The 23,897-nt window shown below is 37.1% G+C and overlaps 1 protein-coding gene across 1 annotated transcript; it reads left to right on the top strand.

Moving 5' to 3' along the window:
* The first annotated feature begins 13,904 nt into the window (after window positions 1-13,904).
* LOC122655164 lies at window positions 13,905-14,822 on the top strand. Its single transcript, XM_043849384.1, has 2 exons — window positions 13,905-14,027; window positions 14,088-14,822. The coding sequence occupies exons 1-2, from the start codon at window positions 13,905-13,907 to the stop codon at window positions 14,820-14,822; spliced, it is 858 nt and encodes a 285-aa protein (XP_043705319.1).
* The last annotated feature ends 9,075 nt before the right edge of the window (window positions 14,823-23,897 follow it).

The raw sequence follows: 23,897 nt of genomic DNA, 5'->3' as shown, positions 1-23,897 counted from the left end.
AGCTCCTTCATTTTCATCACCTCTTGTGATGATCATGTCATCTACATAAACAAGTACAATTGATATCTTATCATTTTTAGCTTTTTATGAACAAGCTTGAATCTGCAGGAGTAACTGAATATCCACTTTGAACTAAAAATTCATTTATCTTTTTGTACCATGCACAAGGTGCTTGCTTCAATCCTTAAAAGGCTTTTCGTAATTTGCACACGTAGCTTTGTTGGTCTTGACACTCGAACCCTTAAGGCTGCTCCATATAAATCTCATGGGTCAATCTCTCCGTGAAGAAATGCATTCTTTACATCCATTTTCCATAATGTCTATGATTTATTTGCTACAACTTCCATTAACACCTATGCGATTGTAATTTTGGCAATCGGACTGATTTCTTGTCATAATCTAACCCATATTGTTGTGAGAAATCTCGAGCAACCAATCGAGCTTTATACCTTTCTACCGATCCATCAGTGTGTGTTTTCACTTTGTAAACCTAGCAGCATGAGATAGGCTTAACTCCCTTGGGCTTTGTAACCAAGTCCCAAGTTTGATTCTACTTGACAACGGTATGAGATGGGATTGACTTCCTTGGGCTTTGGAATCAAATCCGAAGTTTGATTATGCTTGACTGCTAGAATCTCTTGTTTCATTGCCTTTCACCACTCCTTGCTCTGGCATGCTTCCTTATATATAGCTGGTTCATATAGGCTGACTTCTTCAAGAAAGACAACATCAACATATTTTTTATTCGGCTTCCTCACTTTGATGGACCATCGAAGTTCTTAGCTACTTTTTCTTCTTCAAACTCTTTGAACTGACTTGGCCGAAGTTCTTCTAGCGTTCTCAGCTGATTAACATCGATTTGTCATGAGTTTGGCGATCTCTCTTGTGCTCTTGATGAACTGAATTGAGATCTAAGATCATTTACTTCTGGTGAATTTTCAACAATTTCTTGACCAGTTTGATGCTTGTCCACTTGAGTCCTGCTTTAGCTCCTCTTAGAGATTGGTCTCTAAGTCTTCTAAATCTGGTAGTATGACAACTTGTAGTGACCACCAAGATGATGCTTCGTCCAACATAACGTTTCGAGTTGAATGGCATCTATTGATGATAAGATCACAAGTTCACAATACCTCCACCCTTTTCGTTTAGTGTCATATCCAACAAATATACACAGAAGTGCTTTCTTGCCAAACTTACTGCATAAATGGTTAGGTACAAATACATAACATACACAATCAAATACACGGAAGTGACTTACACTGGGTTTGTGTTTCCATAATTTCTCAAATGGTGATACAAACCCCAACTTAGTCTGTAACAACTGATTGATCACATGCGTCGGCGTCTTCATGCATTCGGCCAAAAAATGACTAAGTGAATTTTTTGCATGCATCTTGCTTCAACATATCTAATCAAGATGTTGATTCTTTCTTTCCAATACTCCATTTTACTGTGGTGCATTCGAACAGGTTAGCTGTCATTAAATTCTAGGGGTGCAAGTTTGGCCCTGTCGACCCGAATCCGCCCTGGCCCGCCCTAAGCCCGAACAGGGCCTGGGCTGAGATATTTAGCCCTGAGGGCGGGTTAGGGTTGGAAATTTCTGGCCCTGAGGCAGGGTCGGGTCGGGTCGGGCTAAGGTTGAGGCCTCTGGCTAAGCCTGGCCGGCCCAGTCCGACCTTGTTGTAAATGATACTATAAAATATATATTGATATAATATATATATTATAAACTTTAAATGTCACCCACATTTTTTAATATAATATATTATATATGAAGATAATAAGTGATATAATACATTTTATTATAGTGTTATTTTATGTAAAATTGATAATTTTCACCCTGGCCCATTCCAACCTATGCATTTCCTTCCCCCCTCCCCATGATCAAGGCCAATCAAGGTCAGCCTGGCCCGACCCTGAGGGCGGGTCAGGGTTGGGTTTTTCAGGCCCTGAGTTAGGGTCGGTCGGCCTTGGCCTAGCTAAGGAGATTTAGGGTTGGGCTAGGGTTTTATAAAGCCTAGCCCAACCCCACCTTGTTGCAACCCTACTCTCTTTGCCTCTACTCTGGTACACACGAGGATGATTTACCATTATGCCGTTAGATCTAGAGGAGATCCCATCTCGACTGTTGAGTATGGATAGAGAATGCTCGCCTTCCATTTCTATCTTATTATTATTATTATTTCGTTTGATTCATTGGCACCATTAATATTATCGGCACGACGATTCCACTGCCAAGTGCTAAGTAGATTTTTTTATTTTTTTTTGGGTAAATCTATCAAATGGAATTTAGAATATAGGACCATTGTGCTCACATTTTTTATCTTAAATACAATGGGAGATTAAAAAGGAAAATCTCCATTAACCCAGCTAACATGAGATATTTCATCAAAAAAAGCAAGCTAACAAACTTTCACTTCTTCGTTGCCGTAATTCAACATACTGTAAACCACTACGACATTTTCCATGATTCCCTTATATTACTACTACTATCACATTCCTTCAGTAACTATACGCTTTCGGAAAGGTGAGTGTGACCACCCCGTTCTCTGTTTCAAGATCAATCTCATCAATTTTTAAAAATCCACTAAAGGAGATAGTAGCATAATATCTCAGCTCGACATTGCTTTCACCTTCCACAATAATTTTGTTTCCCTGCTGATGCAATAAACAAACCTTCACATCTTCGTTACTACCAATCCTCGCCATTGGGATATTGATCGTTACCACATCCCCTTTATCGATAAGGAAAATGTAATATGTTGAGTATAACTTCAGTCCCATAACTGTTATCTGGTCCAGAGCCGGAGCTTCAACAAACTCAAACGACTTTGTGAAAATTGAAGTGTAGGTTTAATCAATTAAAACCCAAAATAAGTACGTTGATCGAGAAGGAAAATAGAAGTAGATCTCACATTACCTAACACACAATCCGAGTAACACTTTCTTATATGTATCCCTACCCAATCGTCGATGCCTTCGTTATTAACAGCATCGTACTCCTCGTCAGAATGAGGACACGGATACTTAACATTGCTCATGAATATGTTAGATGCAACTGTATAAAGAAACCGGAGCTTAGGGATTAACATACTCTAAGGATTAAATTTACTAGCATTAACTAAATAAGGATTCAAAACTAACCAAAACTAACCTAAGGGGCCATGGCTGTAAAAGGGGCTGCTTATCAGCTTACTCACATCGTCGGATAAATCTGGCCTCCCCACCGGTGAACAGAACCTTCTACTTAGGAAGGAAATCGAGCTGCTCACCTGCGGAAAACCTATCCCGCCCAATGATTTCAGGGATTTTCTAAATACCAGCGAAAATAGCATCTTCAAGAATCAAGAGTATTCACAGCGATGACAAGTAGAACGATAAGAACAGTAAGCGAGATATTTCAATTTGATTCTTACAAGTCTTCTTATAAAGGAATATAATGTAATATGAACCGTAGATGTAGCTGGCAAGCTGGCAATGTTGAAGCCCTCGATTTACGAGGGGCTTTTATGTCTTTTTGTCTAGGGTTTTTTAATATATAATGGATAAACATGACATGATTGATAGATGAGACAAGAGAGAGAGAGAGAGAGAGAGAGAAAGAAGATAGATAAACGTAGTAAGGATAAAGAGGTCATTCTTCTTTTTATTCTTTTTCATAACCGTAAAAATAAATTCCATGCTTTTTCAGATAAATAATGAATTCCTCGGATGTATACTTTCTACTGTTATCAGTGCTTAAATCTTCTACCCAACTTCTCTTTTTCACATTTTCTTAAAATTCTATAAATTTTGAAAGTACTTCTAATTTTTTATTTTAAAAAAAATACCCACACGTACCTTGAGAAGTCATCTATGAAAGTTAACATATAGTGCATCCTGCTAATTGAAGATTGTTTCCTTTGACCAAGCACGTCATAGTGAACAAGCTCTAAGGGCTTCTTGGCCCTATACTTGGACTCAAAAGTATAATAATTGATGTGCCTTACTAAATTAACACCCATCATTGATTGAATTAGTCCGCACTTCTAGTTGTGAAAGACCCTTCAAACTTGGCCATCATCACCTTGAGTTTGTGATAGCCGACGTGTCCTAGTCGTGCATGCCATAAATCTGCAGTCTCACTACATCTGATTTTTTTTACGTATGTCAATTCGTACGACATCATGTAGAAAGAGTCTAATTGTCGCCCTTGCATGATTAGTGCTTCAGATGTCTTAATATTCTGGAAGACTTTCACATATTCTTGTCCAATCACAACATAATTTTTAGAATTCGTTAATTGTGACACTGATAATAGATTTTTCATCATACTTATTACATGATTTTGCAAATGAGCTTCATTAGGGCTGAAGTGAGGGATGCAATTGGCCTTGTCGATATGGGTGATCAACAACTTCGCATTGTTAGTTGTCACGATGACTTGATTGCCTTTATATTTTGACATGGAAAGAATTTTTCTTGTCTCTTGTCATGTGGTTTAAACATCCGGAATCTACAATCCAATCATGATTATAGTCGATTCCTCACAGTAAAAGTAGCTCTTCTCCTAAGCAAACTTGAGTGACCAGTTCAATGGTACAACAAGCAAGGTGGACATCCCACTCATCTTCATTGTTATCAACTTAACAACTGGTCAATGTCGCAAAATTATTTTCCATCAGTTTCCTCTTTAAGCAACAATCTCAAGTATAGTGGCCTTTTTTGCTACAGTTATAACCATTCAACATTTCTACGCATTGAATCTCCAGGTTGTTGATTGGATTTATATGGGCTGTGACTAACTCCCCTCTGTTGATAACCTCTCTCCTTTTGTCTATTTGTCACAGTGGCTTCTATGTTTGGCTTGCCTCTTCATTGGTTACTAAAGCACACTTCTTCTTGATCTTTCAATGAAACTCTTGTCATTTGTCTAGCTATAGTTTCTTGGTTGGCTAGCAAACTCTTGAACCAAAGGAGACGGTTGAGTTGGCCAACCACGAACTGTTGTCATGAAGCCACTATATTTGGGTTTGAGTTCCCAAACTATAATTTGTCCACCATTGGCTCATTAATCTTGGAGTCAAGATCCAATTGTGAAATCTCATGACATAGTGATTTCACTTTCATGAAATATTGACCTACTGCCATTGTACATTGAACAAGGGATCCTAGCTCGTTCTCCAGAAATTGAAGATGTGCAACGTTTATTTACGAAAACAATGCAGCAAATAAATCCCAAGCCTCTTTGGGTGACTTGGACTCTCTAATATGCTTCAATAACTCCTTCTGAATGGTCGTCTTCAACACGTACATGGCCTTCCCAGCCTTTACACACCATTTCTGCATCCTTCTGGAGATTAGGTCTCGCTACCACCAACAGCCTCTAATAGATCTTGTCCTTGCAGATATGACTCAAGATACGATCTCTAATAGTTATTGTTAAGGTTTTGGGTTTAAGCACAAGGTTGCTTAAAGCAATACACCCTGCATTCTGCATATCAAGTTTGGAATAAACAGGTTGCTGACTCTAGCTAATATTTATAGAAAAGACTAGGATTTTAGGTTAGATGTGCTCTATCTAATGGGGCCCCCCACAGCCTGATTCCTTATTTAAGTAGGCTTATATTAGAACATAAAAAAAAGGTTATAGAATATACCCAACATTCTCCTCCAATGTTCTACATATAGTCAGCACCAAGAATAGATAAACATTGTTCAAATGAAATATTAAATCAAATAAATAGAATGTTTAAAACTTTAATGGATCATAAAGTAAACTTCAAGAAATAAAACCTTTGAGTTTTAGATCAACTCTAAACTCAAACAACTAAAAGTTCCACATGCAAGTGAACTAATTAAAAAGGAAAGATCATTGCAATCTTTAATGATTTTACTCATCAAGTAAGTCATCATCATTGAGATCCAAATTTAAATGTTCTCCTCTATCTTCGTCATCCTCTGTAATTTATAAAATATAAATTTCATAAGAAAAATGAATTCCATCATTTGCATAAAGATATAAGAGTATCTAGTTCAACAAGAAGAACTTAGAATAATTCATATAATGGCTAAAATGAATCAAAATTCAACAATAAGCATTATCGTCAAGTTTCTATACAAGAACAAGACCCTCTATAGTCTCTTTCATAAGGATGATATCATGTTTCTTTTTGGAATATTATAATCGTTATAACAATCATAGATGTTGTATCATCAAGTTTGGAATGACACATCATACTATAAAGGACTGGAAGATAAACATAATATCAACGAAACATATCAAAAGAAATGTTCATATTTTTTTGTGGAATAACAAAGTAAGGAAACGACATACAGAAATTTGCTACACCATCAGATTTGGAATGGTTTCATAAACCTCCATACTTAGTAATCTTGCCAAATTATCTAAAATATGTAAATTATCGCGAATGCTTATTATGACTAGATGAGATTCGAATAATTCAAAATAGCCTAGGATTAGATTAAGACCTGTCTAAAGGATCTTTAATCCCATATGCCCTATAGTTTTGAATGTTTGATCTTTGTTCAGTCCATTTATAAGAGCATCTGTCATATTATCCTTCGATCGCACATCAATCAAAATGATGATTCTATGTTCTGTCAGATAATTCAGCATGGCCTGTTTCAGCTTGATATGCCTCCTCTTTTCATTAAAGAGTGAGTTATTAACTATCATTTTCGTAGCTTGATTATCACAAAATATAGATAGAGAGTTTAACTTCAAACTTCTCAATGGAATATCCACAATCAGATCTTTGATCCACTCTACTTCATCTCCTGTAGAAGCTAGAGCAACAAGTTCTGATTCTATAGATGACAGAACAATGCAAGTCTGTCTCTTGGATTTTCATGCAACAGTTACTCCACCCAGTGTAAAGACATATCCACTGGTAGATTTACTGTCTCCCAAATATGAGCACCACGATGCATCAGAATATCTTTCCAAAATTTGAGGATGTCCAGTATAGTATAAGGCATATCTTAGAGTACCATTAAGGTATCTCATGAGCCTTGTCAGAGCATCTCAATGCTCTTTGCTAGGGTTACTAGTAAATCGACTCAGCATGCCTACCGTATAGGTTATGTCTGGTCTAGTACAACTCATTGCATACATGAGGTTACCAATCACTTTAGAATAATCCAACTGATTCACGGTGTCACTTGGATAGGTTTCAGCCATTTGTTATAGTTATAAGGTGTCTCAATCTGTTTATAATCACTGTATCCCCATGTGAAAAGTAGTTTCTCAATGTAATGAGTTTGGCTAAGAGTGATCCCTTGCCTATCAAAACTTACTTTCATAGCAAGAATGATGTCTACTACACCAAGATCTTTCATGTTGAATTCTTTGAAAAATGTTGCTTTAATGTCACTCACTACAGAATGATCAGAACCAAGAATCAACATGTCGTCTACATACAAACAAATAATCGTAACCTTATTTGACATAAACCGATAGTAAAAGCATTTATCTGAGTTACTGGTATGAAAGCCAAAGCTCTTTACTGTTCTGTCAAACTTTTCATGCCACAATTTAGGTGCTTGTTTAAGACCATATAGAGATTTATTCAATTTATAAACTCTCTTTTCAAAATCTTCAATGACAAACCCTTCAGGTTGGTTCATGTAGATTTCTTCTATTAGGTCTCCATTAAGGACAGTCGTTTTCACATCCATTTGATACACAACATAGTACTCAATAGATGCCAAAGCAAGAGACATCATTATCATAGCCAAGTGACAGACTGGTGAGTAGATATCAAAATAATCTATCCTACTAACTTGAGTATAGCTTTTAGCTACTAAACATGTTTTTTACCTGGCTATAGATCCGTCAGGATTAAATTTCTTCTTCAAAACTCATTTACAGCCTATCGTTTTAGCCCCTTTAGGCAAATCAACGAGCTGTCAAGTCTTATTATGCATTAAAGAGCTCATTTCTTCATCAATGGCTTCTTTCCATAATAATGAGTCCCAAGATCTCATCGCTTCCTTAAAGTTGGATGGATCAGCCTCTAAATGGTAAGTCATAAAATTCTCACCAAAATTCTTTGGTACTTGATCTCTAGTAGAAACTCGTCTAGTATCTGATTTAGGGAGCATTATGGGAGTAGTGCCAGAAACAATTGATTCAAATTCCAAAGGTGATTTTGTAACCATTGCTGTCAGACCTAGTAAGGTCATGCCTTTATCTTTTAGAAATTTATCCTTAAAAAACATAGCATCCCTAGATTCTATCACAACATTGGATGCAAGATTCAAAGAACGGTCTGCAGCATTATCTTCTGCACATCCTAGATACATACAAGTGTTAGTTCTAGTTCCCACCTTAGGTCTCCTAGGGTCTTGTATCCTTACATAAGCAATATAACCCCACGTTTTAAGAGTGTCAAATCTACAGGGATGGTTATGCCAAATTTTATAAGAAGTAGAAGTCAACTTAGAGTGTGGTAACTTATTCAGAATGTGATTAGCAGTCAACACTGCTTCTCCCCAATAACAAGCAGACATGTCAATTATCAATAACATGACATTTAACATTTCTGTTAACAACCTATTCTTATGTTCAGCTATGCCATTTGATTAAGGCGAGTAAGGAGCAGTAGTTTCAAGTATTATGCCCTGAGACGCACAAAATTTCTTGAACTCTGACAATTTATATTCTCCTCCTCTATCACTTATAAGTCTTTTTAATTTTTAAGTTCAACTGATTTTCTACTTAATTCTTAAAAATTTTAAATTTTTTAAAAGCTTCATCTTTCGATTTTAACAGATATATATGACAATACCTAAAAAAAGCGTCTATAAAAGTGATTAAATACTTTCGACCGCCTCTGGTGGTGAAACTTTTAAAATCACAAATGTCAGAATGTATTAATTCAAGAAATTGTGTATTCCTAAAAACTGAATGAAAATGTTTTCTAGTAATTTTGATTTAAGCACACATTTCACATCTGTCAAATTTAATCGAACTGTCTAATGGTAAATTATGAGTTTTAGCTAGTTTGAGCAATATCCTATAATTCACATGTCCTAATCTGCAATGTAATGTTTTATGATCAAACAAATTTAAACTAACTTAATTAATTGTCTCATTTGTTAAACTTAATTTATACATGTCATTGACTAAATAAGCACAACCAAAATAATAAGAGTTAACAAACAAAGTTACTCTACCACCATGAAAAGAAACACACATGCCAGCATCACATAATAGGCTAAGTGAAATTAAAGTCTTTCCAAAATCAGGAACTAATTTAACATCTTTTAAAATTAAAGTTTTACTTGAAGACAAGACCAAATTTGCAGTTCTTTTCTAAGTCACCTCAACTAATGCTCCATTGGCAATTGTAACCGTCTCTGCTACTTTGGCTTTCTCAATCAACAAATTTCTGTTGTTGCACATATGATAGGTAGCTCTAGATCCAACCACCAATCTGAAGAAGATCTGGCCTCACCTTTTCCAACCATAGAAACAAAGTTGGTAGGCTTAGTCTTATCTACCATCATGTGGGCTTCTTTCTTTGGTGTGTCAGTATTTCCTTTTTTAGGGTGTCTATACTCAGATGCATAGTGACCCTACTTACCACAATTGTGGCACTTGCCTTTCTTTTGAAAAATAGTCTTTTTTACCTCCAACTGCTTTGGTTCACTTTTAGATGGTTTGAATTTCTTAAAAAATTTCTTGGGATATGTAACCATGTTAGCAGCTGACTGTTGTTGTTTAACCATCTCCTTATTCCTATCCTTATTTTCATCTTCGATTCTAATTAATCGCTTGAGATCATCCAGCCCCACTTGCACTTTCTTTCTATACATCTCAGTTTTAAAAGAATGTCAAGTCGAAGGTAACTTAAAAATAATAGCACCAACTAGGAATGTATCACAAACATATATTTTTTCTAGATTTAATTTAGACTGTAAATTCTTAAGATCAGTTATTTGAGGGAGGATTGCTCTGTCTTCTTGAAATTTGAAGTCCATGATCTTATCCACCAAGTGAGTTTTGGATAGTTCCTCCTCTTTAAATTGGGCGTCTAAAGTATTCCAGATCTCCTTTGCAGCTTCAAATTTACTGTAAGTTTCTGCAAGTCTATCTGATAAGCAATTCAGCAAATAATATTTTCAAAAGTCTTCATCACTAACCCATTGAGATTTTAGATCAAACTAAGTATTCCGTTTTCATGCATTGAACTCAGATCCAATAAAAGTTTCCAATTTGATCATCTCAAATGGAACCGCATGTTTCTCCATCTCAAACGATTGCTATGTATTTTTTTTTTGTTAAAAAAAATTTAAAGCAGAACAATCACACCTGGTGAGAGGAGATGGCAGAGGAGGATCAAACACAATCGGCAGGGACTCGGTGGATCACGCTAGCGCTAGTGGTTGGCGCATGTCGTGCCGATCGTTATGAAAACTGAAACCAAGAAAACAATTCTGACAAAAAGGTTTCTGCAAATGCTTCTTTTTTTTTTTTAATCAACTAAAAACTTTGTGCAAAACTTTCTGACAAAAGACAATTCATGAGAATTTGCTTTATCCTTTTCTTTATTTGTTTAATCAAACAATAATTAAATCAAAGCTTTTTCAAAAAGCTTTCTGAGACAAAACTTGCACTTCCTTTTCGTCAAACAAAAAACGTAGAAGGTAAAAACCCATGAGTTGATCACACGGACCAAAACTGTGACGCACAAACAAAAAATTCTGTAAGCTTCAAAAGGGTAACGCACGATCAGACCAGAACCGTGAATGAAGACAAAACAGCAAAAACTAATCTCTTAAGAAGCCATAACTGTCAATCCAAACACCAAAGCTGATCACCTGTAAAAAAAGAGCCATGAATCCAAATGTAGCGCACAATCGAGGAGAGAAAAAATAAAAAATCTATTGCTTTAAGATTGTTAATGTTTTGGGTTTAAGCACAAGGTTGCTTAAAGCAATATACCCTGCATATCAAGTTTTGAAATAAACAGGTTGTTGCCTCTAGCTAGTATTTATAGGAAAGACTTGGGTTTTAGGTTAGATGGACTTTATCCAGTGGGGCCCACTACAACCTGATTCCTTATTCAAGTAGACTTATATTAGAACATATAAAAGGGGTTATAGAATATACCCAACAGTTATAATTATTGTTGATGAGTTTTTTCGATCCCAGCTACACTTGTCAAATCTGCTATTGTGACTTAATATAATTGATTTCCACTACTAAGTAAGTTATGTCCCTGACCAATCGATTTCACAATTCCAGGCCATGTGTGGACATAACAGTCCATGACTATTTGGCTAAAATTGGTACACGTAAAGTGAAACCAATTGAACCAAAAAATTAAGAGCAAATTACATGCACCCCCCCAGATATTTGTAACAATATTAAACCACCCCCCTTAGTTTAACTTATTATGTGCACCGACCTGGATTTTGGACAACTTACAAATAAGCCCCTACCGTCAATTCTAAAATGTTAGTTGTAGTTAAATTTTTCTAAAAACCCTATTTTACCCTTAAAATTTTCCCATGGACCATTTTACCCTTGTGAGACATAAGGGTAAGCCCTAACCCTTCTCCCATCTTCTGAACTTATGCCTTTCTTCTCCAGAGAACTACGTAGAGGACAATTCATCGCCGGAGCTGATGTTGCTGCGTGAAATCATCGTCGGAGTTGTTGTTGCTGCGTCAATTCATCGTCGGAGCAGCTGTTGCTGCGTGAAATCATTGTCGATAGCTTGCGGTTGCTGCTGTTGATGCTATTGTAGAGAGAAAATCGAAGCTGCTATAAATCCCCAAACCGTGCACTGCTCCACTTTCCTCTCCAATGTTGCTGCGTGAAATCATCGCCGGAGTTGTTGTTGCTGCGTCAATTCATCGCCGGAGCAGCTGTTGCTGCGTGAAATCATTGTCGATAGCTTGCGGTTGCTGCTATTGTAGAGAGAAAATCGAAGCTGCTATAAATCCCCAAACCGTGCACTGCTCCACTTACCTCTCAGACAAATCCATCTTCTCTCCAGCAATTTTCGAGGACATTTGGCCCTTTAAAGTAACTTTTCCCCCTTCAATCCAGTACTAATTTGTCATGTTCTGTATAATGTAATCAAAATCTAAATTTGTTGTTAGATTTGTGCTAGGATTTCTCTAATTAGATTTAGTTTAGATTAATTCCTGACAATATATTTGATCTTGTAATTCATTTTGATTTATACATAAAGTATAGTATAAATCTATCCCCAAACTGTGCTGTATGTTCCATTTTGATTGCTAATTTCCCAAAGATTCTGCACATCTCTCCCCATCTCTGTTCTATTTTGGTTATGCTTGCTCTATATAATTAGTCACTCTGTGATATCTTCTCCCCACTCATGGGAAGCATGAACATGAAGATGCACCAGCTCACACCTGGGTTCTGGGATCATGAACCCTTCCTCACACTTGGTTGCAAGGGTCCCAGTTCTTTGGCTCATCTGGTGCTATTATTTTCCCATCAATCTGCACAGAGAAATAAGTCAATCTCAATGAGAAATAGAATTTACTAAAAGCCCACTTCAACAATTGTAGAATTAACTAAAGTTTGTTTGAGATTACCTGGATGATTAATTTATCAGCACAAGGTCCTGTAAACCTACTGGCATTAATTAGATAGATCCTTCCTTGAGGTACCAAGAAAATAGATTTTTGTGTAGAACATGATTTATTCCATACATCTGAGAAAGCCTGAGAAAAAGATCATAAAAATTAGAACAGCAGGAGCACTTCATAAGAGAAAAAAAACCAACCCAAGTGAATTGTAAGTCATTTTCTTCTTATGCTCTCCTTGTATTAAATTTTTTGAAAAAATTAACATTAATAAAGGACAATTGTCCTATGAAAGAACTTGTACCATTGCATCGAGTGACAGCCCTTATTAAAAGGATAGTTTTGTTTTCACAGTCCATGGTAATTGAAACCTTACAGTTGCTTTCCATGTCTAATAATCTCTTGCCAAATATCTCATAAGTTTGATTATGTCTAAGCTTATGATATTGAATAAGAGCTTATGTATATTAATTTTCTCTATCATTATGACCTTTTTCAGCTGCTCTCAAATCATGAATGTAAGGTGTGCTATTGTATTTCATTGGGAGAATAAAGTATTCAGAAAATATGTTGACCCAGACACGAATGGGTACTTGGACATGGTTTTTGACATCTACAATTTAGTCATTAACCAAGTACCTGTAGGCCATAATGTAACCTTCAAAGTCAGATGTGAAATGGCTGATGGAGTGGTCAAAGTGGTGACAGATGATTGTGCTATGTATGAGTTGTTTGAATTGACTGGGAGGGATGGTATCAATTTGCATGTATGTGATCTTAAAACTAGCCCCGGTCAAATGGACAAGTATACAGTCAACAACTTTCCTAATGGGATTGTTTATAGAGAAAATTTAGCTGAGGACACAGCTATATTTGATTCCACAGTTGATGGTACACAGCTTGAGAGGAGTCAGACTAGAGCTGTACCAAGAAGGCCCAAGCAGAGTGCTAGAAGGAGTGGTGCTGTTTGTCGGGTATCCACTAGTGCTAATAGCAGTGGTAGTGGATCTACTGGGAGTGCTAATGCTAATGCTACTGCATCTAGTAGAGGTAAAGCTAGTGCTAATGCTAATGCTGTAGTCTTTAGTGGAAGAGCTACAAGTATAAGTTTAGCCACCACTAAGGACTTGAAGAAGACTTCTGATGTGCAACGGGCAAATAGTAGTAAATTGAGATCAAGTCCTAATGATTTGAGAGCAGTTAGCCAGAGTGTTGCACAATCAGAGGAACCTGTGCATAGTTCAAGTCCATCCTCAGGTCCATCCAGTCGCGATGAAGATTAGAGAAACCAAAGTGGTGATGATGATAAGCCAAGTGATGATGAAACTGAAATGGATAACAGTGAAGGTGATGCAGCTAATTTTAAAAACAAGAGTGATAGAAATAGTGAGAAGAGTTTTGATGATATATTTCCCAGTGAATTTGAAGATGTTGTTTCTAATGATTCTAGGAGAGTAACTTTGGAAAAAAGAAAAAATTTTAATGATGTGTATCACTTCAGGTCTATCCTATAGGACTTTGTGATTCAAGAGGGATTTGAGAGGTTGTTTGTGAAAAATGAAAGCTACAAAGTCAGTGCTGTATGTAAAGCAATTGGATGTACTTGGAGAGTGTATGCTTCCCGTGTTTCAATGACCAACACTGATGACAAGACTTTTATGATAAAGTCTTATATTCCAACACATACATGCATCAGGAGAACAGAACACAAGAGTGTTACATCAAAATGGATAGCAGGAAAATTTACAAATCAGGTTAAGACTGATCCAAACATAAATGTAAAGACAATGAAGGCAGTTTTGGGTTCAACAGGAATTCAAGACTCTTATATGAAAATGTACAGGGCACGCAACATTACTGTAGAAATTAATCAAGGTAGCTTTGCACAGTCATATGCACTATTACCTGAGTATGCTAATTTGGTCTTGAAGAACATGCCTGGTAGTATAGTCAGGCTACGTTATAATGATAGGCAAGACATGTCACAATCTCCAATGTTTAAGAGGTTGTTTGCATCATTTTATGCATGCACTGAAGGTTTCAAGAAGGGATGCAGACCATTCATTGGTATTGATGGATATCATCTCAAGGGAAAGTATGGTGGTATTCTACTGTCAGTCATATCTGTTGATGGGAATAATGTCTTGTTCCCCATTGCATTTGAAATAGTAGAAGTAGAATGCAACGACAGTTGGCTCTTTTTCCTTGAATGTTTAAAGGAGGGACTTGGAGATCCCAGCCATGATTAATCTCTGACTTTTATGTCAGACAAACAGAAGGTACTCTATTATTTGCATATGTTATTTATTTGTCAACAAGCATTTATATTTTGGTAATACTGATAATTTGATTATGTTGTGTAGGGACTATCTGATGCAATTGGTATGATCTTCTCATATGCTCAACAGAGATGTTGCAGTAGACATCTATATCAAAACTTTAGAAAATTGTTTCCTGGTCTAGTTTTAAAGTAGTATTTTTGGTCAGCATCAAGAGCCTATACTGCCATCCAGTTTGAGAGAGAGATGAATTTTATTAGAGAGCTTAACAATGAAGTCTATCAGTGGTTGATTAAGAATCCCTTAAGCATGTGGCCAAGGCATGCATTTGATGATAGAGCAAAGGGTGACCATGGCACTAATAACTTGTCTGAATCTTTCAACCAATAGACAGCAGACTTAAGGCGCATGCCTATTCTTACCTTAGTTGATCAACTAAGAGTGAAAATGATGAAGAGATTGTATAGAATATATAAGAAAGGCTGTGGTTATGACATTCATGGTATAGTCACAACAAATGTGAAGAGAAAGTTGGACATGGTGCAAGAAAAGGCAAGGGAATGCATTATTCATTCATCTAGTCCACATACCTTTGAGGTGCAAGTTATGTTTCAAGGTCGGTTCGTGGTTAATTTGATAGCTCACACTTGTACCTGTAGAATATGAAATTCTACTGGACTGCCATGTAAACATGCAACAACAGCTATCACTTTCATGAAGGGAAAAACAGAACAATATTGTGATGCATTCTATAATGTGAAGACATATATGGATGTATATAGTGGGATGATCCAGCCACTTCCTGATCTATCTGAATTAAAATCAATTGATCCTACCAAGCTAGTACAACCTCTAATTCTTAAAAGGAGACCAGGAAGACCTCATACAAGTAGGAAGAAGGATGGTGATGAGGTGAACAATCTGAGATCAAAGCCTATGATATGTAGCAACTGCAAGCAATCAGGTCACAACAAGAGAAAATACCAGTTAGCTCCAGTCAAGGGCACTGGAACTTCTACCAGTCAGGGAGGTGGTATGAAGGTATATAACCTATATGCCTAATTCAGTAATTTCTTGATTGTTTCATGGAAATGCATTACTAACTCTCTCTTTCTTATGTCGTATGTCTTGCATATGTAGAGAAAGAAGGTGAATGAGAGCCAAGATGGTACCTGCAACTCTCAAAGAATTACTAGGTCACAGGCATTTACAGCTATGACACAAGAGAGTATACAGGAAAGGCCTGTGGCTAAATTGACCAAGAAGCATGCACGCAAGAATGAACAAAGGGCAACAGCTAGGAAGATGGGCAGCTAAGGCTATGGGTGCAGAGATGTAGCTAGATAGGAATTTAGAGGGTATTAAGAGAGTGTTTAGGACTTGAAACAGTGAATGTATTTGATGGGTTTGAATTATGATAAGTAATATTTGTGTGGATGTTTATGGCATGATAGGTTTGAATTATGACAAGTAATATTTGTGTGGATGTTTACGGCTTAATGGGTTTGAATTTGAACAAGTAATTGTATTATGTTGATGGTAATTACTGTGGTTGATTATGGTAGTATAATACAGGTCTGTAATATGCTGTCCATTTGAACATTTAGTTAGAATATTCATGTGAAATTAGGTACTACTCCATACAGGTTTGTACTACAGTCATATATATGCCAAAATGTTGTCCGTTTGAAAATAAATGTTCATATACGCAATCCAAGAAAATTAAAACTATTTTTGTAATATTACATTTTGGTCACATTCAAATTAAAAGTACAAACCTTATAATTTAATTTTATCAGTTTAAACAACAAACAACGGTACAAAGACACCACAAACTTGCTTTCCTAACTTTATTTGTTAACAAATAGTACAAAGACCAACACAACCAAAGCTGTTACTACAAGCTTCAGTATTCTAACAAAGTTTTCCAATTCCTTCAATCTTTCCTTCAAACCATGCATCTCTTCCCCACTCTGTCTATCTTCTAGGCTTCTTTCACTTACAACCTCATGTGGATGGTCTCCAGGTATGGCCAATACTGGTGGTGGTGGTGGTGGTGGTGATGGTCCATTTATTAGGTCACACCATTTGAAGAATCCACATCCATTAGGTGCATCTTTGCGGCAGTAGTACAACTTGTTCTTGTTTTGTGCAGACTCTAATATCCTCACTAATGCCCTTCGTTGACATCTACATTGTATGTTCAAATACAATGGTGAACCTTGGTTGCTCTCATTCACACTCGATGTTGATATTTTTACCTGCAAGAACAAAAATGTTTGATCAGGAAAACTAGCAAGTAATTGCTTCTGGACAACTCAGTTTGATCAGCCAGACTACTTTTTGAAACCATGTTCAGAAAGTTCTACTTAGCATGCATACATGCTCTGCTCCCACATTAGTTATGTTTTCAATAAGCTAGTTTTGAAAAAGCTCACATGAAAAATTGACATAAAGTCCATTCGGACATGACCATTTGGGATTTGGGAAAGCACAGCATAATGCATCTAATGCATTCGAGCATGGCCGATTGGAATTAGGGAAAACACAGCAATATGGTTAATGCATCTAATGCATTCGGACATGGCCGATTGGGATTATGGAAAACATAGCATTCGGAAATGGAAGATTGGGATTAGATGCATTCGGACATGGCTGATTGGGATGCTCAGAAGCAACAGGAAGAGAGAGAGAGAGGATTTGGGTAAGTTCACCTGAACTTACCTTCGTCGGAGGGTGCTAGGGCCAGAGGAACTCCACCGTGCTTGGGTTGTCCTCTTCGAATCGCCGGACCTGCAACTGGTAACAAAATCCTAACTCTTTTTTGGGGTTTTTGAGGAGAAGAAGTAGAATAAGGGTAAAATGGGAATTTAAAATACTCACTTAACTAAAAGGGTACAACAGTCTTTTTACTTACAAAACTAACAGTTTGCTAACACCGTGACTCATTAGGGTGTTTTTAAAAATAGTGAAACTAAGGGGGGGTGATTTGATATTGTTATAAGTATCTGGGGGGGGTACATGTAATTTGTTCAAAAATTAAAGGATTCAAATACTTTTTTTAACCAATTTCTCTACTCTTCTTCCTCTGCTCCCCCTCTCAATTTCTCCTCTTTTAATTCCCATAGTCACATTAACTACTGTCTTTTTCTCTTTTTTTTTTTCAAAAAAAAAATATTTATTTCTCATTTACTACACACCAACCACTCACTTTTTAATATACGTATTTTTTACTTTTGAACACAACACGATAATACCTCATTTTTTAAATTTCACTCTATTTTTTTTAATACCTCCCAACACACTACAAAGTCACTCTCGATCACTATTTTATACCTACCATTGACATATCATAAATGTCTCTCTTATCTTAGCTTTCTTTAAATCCCTTGCTTCTCTACTGCTCAACTCAATAGCATCTGCAATGGCAAAATATATACAACAATGGATAGATATAACATACGAAGAAACACAGAGATTGTCCGGACTGATGAATGAGAACTAGAGAAAAACGACACTGCTACAACTCACGTACAAGTGGAACAAGACTGGTGGTAGAAGTTACAAAGAGCTTATAGGAAGAGGTCATAGACTTTGAAAGATGAACGACGAAAGATAGAAGAAGAGAAGGGCAATTTATTAGCTTTGATATCAGTTGAAGAGTTGAAGATAAGAAAATTGAAAAACCTTTATCGAAACTGCAATACAAATTAAAACTATTTGCTGTTGCATCTACTCGAATTAAGATGAGATTACAATCGTTGAGGTTCACTTTTATTGGAGTTCTACATTACAGATTTTAACAAGACGACTGTCATGATCAAATTTGACATTCCTGCGTAGTTGGTGATTGGTTGCATTAATTGGTTACTGTAAAAGACTTTTCAATTCTGTGTCACAATTGATGACAGATCGCAGTTGATGATCACTTCTTTCAATATATTTGTTGGTGGGGTATCATCAAGCTCAAGATGAAGAGCAAAATAATGCTTGAAATTCTTCACTAACCCAATTATCGGGTGATATGCAATGCTTGTGTTATGTTTTTTTTTTTTTTTTTTTTTTTTTTTTTTTAAAAATATGAGATGAAGTGGTTGCATCTTGGTCCTCAACATCCAGGCTTCATGTGTATGTAGACCTTAATATCTATAAGATTATTATTGGTTCAATCTTTCCCGGTTTACTTCAGGTATAAAGTGAAATTTTCAGGTCGACTTGCCAAATATTTGGGTTGCCATACCCTTAATAAATAAAGATATAAAAACAGTAAAGCTCGGAAGAAGAAAGCAAAAGTGTTACAATAAAAAAATATAATTATGAAAATCAACAAATATAGACAATGAAAATTTATAATTTATTGGGCAAGGGTGTCAATTTGGATCCAGAAATTGAAACCGTTTGGAATCAACCCGTTCTATTACTAAGTGGAATGGTTAATTTGGGAATTCATTTTGGAACAAATTTTTAAAAGTTCTGGGATAGTTCTGGGATGAGTTTTCTACAGATTTTAAATCGAAAGTCTAATAAGGAACCAACTGGATTAAGACCCATTTAAGATGCATATTTAATCTTAACTAATTTATACTTAAATTATAACTTATAAGGGTTATGTCGTAAGTATCAAGAAAAAAATAAGGATTAATGTTTAATATTTGTATGTTTCGAAATATATATATATATAATTATTTATATATTTGAGAATTTTGGACTTATTTGAATGTATGAATCCCCATAACTATTAAGGAACCCAAACTATCTCATTATTAAATGAGACTGGATCCTAATTTTGAAATCATTTAATAAAAAAGACAAATTTAGGATTGGTCGATTGGGATTGGAACCTATTAACAACCATTCTGATTACCCAAAAAACATCTCGATTGACACCCTTATTGAGTACTACACTGCCCCGTAATGGGTCATATCAATCTCAGTCCAATTATACAAAAAGTTTCAAGATTGAAATAGATCGGACCTCACTAATCGGTATTTGGGGCTGGGTTCCATAATCAGGTATGTGATCACCCATTGACTCCCCTATAGCTTACAAAGAAGTCATGCCAAAGGTTATTAAACTTGAATTAGGTTGCATTGGTTAGGAATCGATCAGAATTAGTCATAATATGCTCTAACCCTATATTTTATATGTGGATTGGCTGATTTGAATCGGCCTGAATCAGGATAGGCCTTAGCCGATTTGGTTCCGATTTTGTGCATCTATACCATGCTCTCCTCCCTATTCTCCCTATTCAATGTATACTTTAAGGTGTACGTCCTAGTAGGAGTGATGGAGCTCAACCGACCTGGATGTACGATGCATTGCAATTCATTTAGGCCCCGTTTGGATGGTAAGAAAAGAACGAAAAACATAATAAGATAAAAATCATGATGACAAAAATGATTGGTTTATGAGTTTATTTCTCTCCTTATTTTCAAAATTTTTGATTTTTTTTGGGGTAAGTAGTGTTCTTGTTGCAAAATGGGGCAAGAGGAGCGCAAGGCATCCTGATTACAAAGATCAAGAAGCCAAGAATCGGAGATAGACCAAGCTGTTTTACTTGCCATAGACAGGGCCTTCCGGGCTAGAGAGTCAACGACATTATTCGCTTACCTAGAAAACAAACAAAGGAACATCTAGTGAGAAGGGATCCCATGAAACAAATATCCTCCACAATGCCATCTATTTGATAGGGTAGGGGCAGAGCTCTATTTTCAGTAGGGATATCAGATTTGCACAATCTGATTCAATAATTGTAGGACTAAGGTTCGCCTCAAGAATTGACTGCATCCCAGCTCGCATGGTAAGAGCTTCTCCTAAAAACACATCTGCAACCGTGACCGGTTTAAAAAAAGCAAACATTGGCGCACCAGCTTGGTTGTGAAGAATCACTCCTAGACCCCTAATCGAAGAGCAAGGGATGATAGAGACGTCACAATTCATCTTGAAGGAACCAGTCGGTGGGGGGGACCCAAGCTTGGTGGCGGGGAGATGAGGGGCCAGCAATCTGCAAACCTTTGATAGTCGAATTCGAGAATTCCTCAAAGGCTTTTTGGACTCGACTGAACACTTCGAGAGGGGTCCATCTCTTGAGATTAAATATCAGATCAGTACGAGCCAACCAAAGATACCAACGGATAAAGTAGAAAAGACTCAAAATCTCTTCCCCTTTCTTTTGCTTGGAAAATCAAATTGATCCCATAGCTTAAGAAATGGAGCTAGTTTCGGAGGATCCCTCCATAGAAAAATAAAGGATAGATTGCTACCAAACCAAGTAGCTCTGGCAGAGGGACAGTCAAGGAGAATATGGTCTGCAGTCTCAACTTTATATCCACACCATTTACAATTGGGGTCAATTGGAAGACGACGCTTTGCCAAGTTCTCACCGGGGGCCAAACCTTGAGCACATGACTTCTAAAGAAAGGATTTAATCTTTGGGAAGGACTTACATTTCCAGATTCGGTTCTACATACAGAAATGAATCTCTTCCCAATCATGCCTGCGAGAGGATGATGCACCGAGTCTAACTTTCTAATTCCTTTGGTTTGAGACAAGATGATATTGACTTTTCACTAAACAGACACCGTTTCGAGCTCTGCCTTAAATGACATGATCCTCTCTAGGAAAAGACTTAATTTTATCTTCACAATTGCTTCTACCTTTACTCGAGAGAATAGTTGGTTAAGCTAATCCATCCTCCAAGTATGATTCTCATTATCAATCAAGTCTACCACCCTATTTATATTGCAATGATTAGGTTTCAAACTTTGAATTCTGAAGTTTGGAAGAGAAGGGATCCAATTGCACTCCCAGATATCAAAGTCTTCTCCATTTCCAACTTGGTAGATTAATCCGTCAGCCAACACTTTACGGCCCACCAAAATGCTTTTCCATGCCCAGGATGGTTTATGTCCGTCACTTGCTTCAACAAAGTTCGAGTGGGGTTAGTGAATGGCTTTCATGAATTTTACCTATAAAGAATCTTGATTCGACCACAATCTCCAAACCACCTTGTATAAAAGAGCACGATTATAAAGAATTGGGTCTCTAAACCCTAAGCCCTCTTTTTCTTTTGGGTGGCACAATCGGGTCCATGAGATCCAATGCATCTTCCTTTCCTCTCCTTGTTGCCCTCATTAAAATTGGAAATAGCTTTCCTGATGGTTTCATGATGTGATGTTGGGAGTGCAAAATGTGAGGTAGCATAACTAGACATTGAACAAGCAACTGACTTGATTAGAACCTCCCGACAGGCTTGTGAAAGAAGCCTATGTTTCCACTCTTGTACTTTATTGCATGTTTTCGCTCCAATCTCTTAAAAATATCTGCTTTAGACATCCCAAATTTAGAAGGCAGACCCAAGTATTTAGACGGACCCTCACCGTACTTAACTTTGAGAATGCAGGAAAACCATCTCTTGAATCTCACTAGAGTGTTCGGGCTAAATGTGATGCTTGATTTCTACAAGTTGATCTCCTAGCCACTAGCTTCACAATACAAAGTTAGACACGACTTCAAGTGGTTGATGTCTTGTAATTTGACTTCAGAAAATAGCAGACAGTCATCAACAAATAGCGAGTGTGAAATAGGAGGCACCCTATTTTTGACACTGACACCTTTGATGAGGTTTTCTCTGTCTGCCTTTTCAATAATGGAGCTAAGTACCTGAGAGCACAAGATAAAAATGACAGAAGATAGACGGTCTACTTGACGGATACCCCTAGATGGGGAGAAGGATCCCCTCTCTACACCATTAACTAATAAGATGTAAGAAACTGAAGATATATATTTCATAACAAGTTCGACCCACCGATTACAGAAGCTCATTTTAGTAAGAGTTACATGGATGAAAGGCCATTCCAATCTATCACATGCCTTCCACATATCAAGTTTGAGGCCTAAAAATTTTTTCTTCCTTTTCTTTCAGTGTTTGATGTAGTGAAAAGCTCATGTGCCATGAAGATATTATCAGAAATTAAGCGACCATGAACAAAAGCTGATTGGTATGGAGAGAGAATACCTTGCAGGGTGCTTTTTAGTCTATAAACCAATATTTAGGAGATCACCTTAATTGCCATGCCACAAAGGCTAATCGGCCTAAAATGTTCCGCAAGCTTTGGATTTGCAGTTTTGGGGATAAGACAGATGTAAGTCCTATTCACCTCTTTTGGGAGAGTTCTAGTCGAGAAAAACTCCATAGCTAGATTGTAGAGCTCCTCCTTAGTGATGTCCCAAAACTTTTGAAAGAACAAGGGGGAAAACCATTTGGGCCTGGTGAATTTAAAGGCCTCATAGACTTCAATGCTCTGTGAACTTCTTCCATGGTTGGATTGATGCAGAAGGCTTCATTTGTATCCTCTGAAACAACCGGTTGAATTGTAGAGAGAGCTTGATTTAAGGAGTCAGTATGCAAACTTTGGGTGGTGATAGCTTCACTGAAGTGGGAAAGCAAAACTGTAGCAACTTCCAGATCATATTGAATTTTTTTTCTGACCTTCCAAACATAGCCTTAATGTGAAAATCACACCCAATAGGAACTGACTAAAAACCACTTCAAAAAATTAAACCGGTCGATATGGGTTCACAAAAGAACCCCTGGACCGGACATAGATCATCTCCAGCGTGGATCCAATGGCTGGAGGCACCCGGGCATGCTCCCCGAGTTCCTCCAACCGTTCGATCAGCACTAGAGCGGCTGGCGTGCTGGAGATGATTTATTTCCTCTTGGACAACCCCAAACCCCTAAAGACAGGCCGTATAGGCCTAGGGGGAGTATCTGATGCGGGCCCATTTTCCTCCTAAATGATGGGCCTGGCCCAACTCAATTGCGCTTCAAAGGTGAAGGTCCTGAAGGACAAGTAGTTGGTACAAAACGAAATGTACATAAGCGCATCACAGATGATCTTCTAATTCCAATGGACATGCGAAATTGCGATTTGGGAAGGCAAATCGCAAATGAATCTCATCGAAGGAGAGGATAAGAAGATTCGTCGTTCTTGGTAGCTTTTCCGAATTCAGAAGTCAGAACTTTCTCTCTCTCTCTCTCT

Source organism: Telopea speciosissima, chromosome 3 (genome assembly GCF_018873765.1).
Source record: "Telopea speciosissima isolate NSW1024214 ecotype Mountain lineage chromosome 3, Tspe_v1, whole genome shotgun sequence".
Taxonomy (NCBI): Eukaryota; Viridiplantae; Streptophyta; class Magnoliopsida; order Proteales; family Proteaceae; genus Telopea; species Telopea speciosissima.
This window is presented reverse-complemented; position numbering and strand designations above follow the sequence as displayed.

What these genes read in the sequence shown, in the direction of transcription:
- LOC122655164 (XM_043849384.1), top strand. Translation starts at nt 13,905, where the DNA reads ATGGATAACAGTGAAGGTGATGCAGCTAATTTTAAAAACAAGAGTGAT. An exon ending in TTTCTAATGATTCTAGGAGA is followed by an intron (nt 14,028 to 14,087) that starts GTAACTTTGGAA and finishes TCTATCCTATAG; the next exon opens with GACTTTGTGATTCAAGAGGG.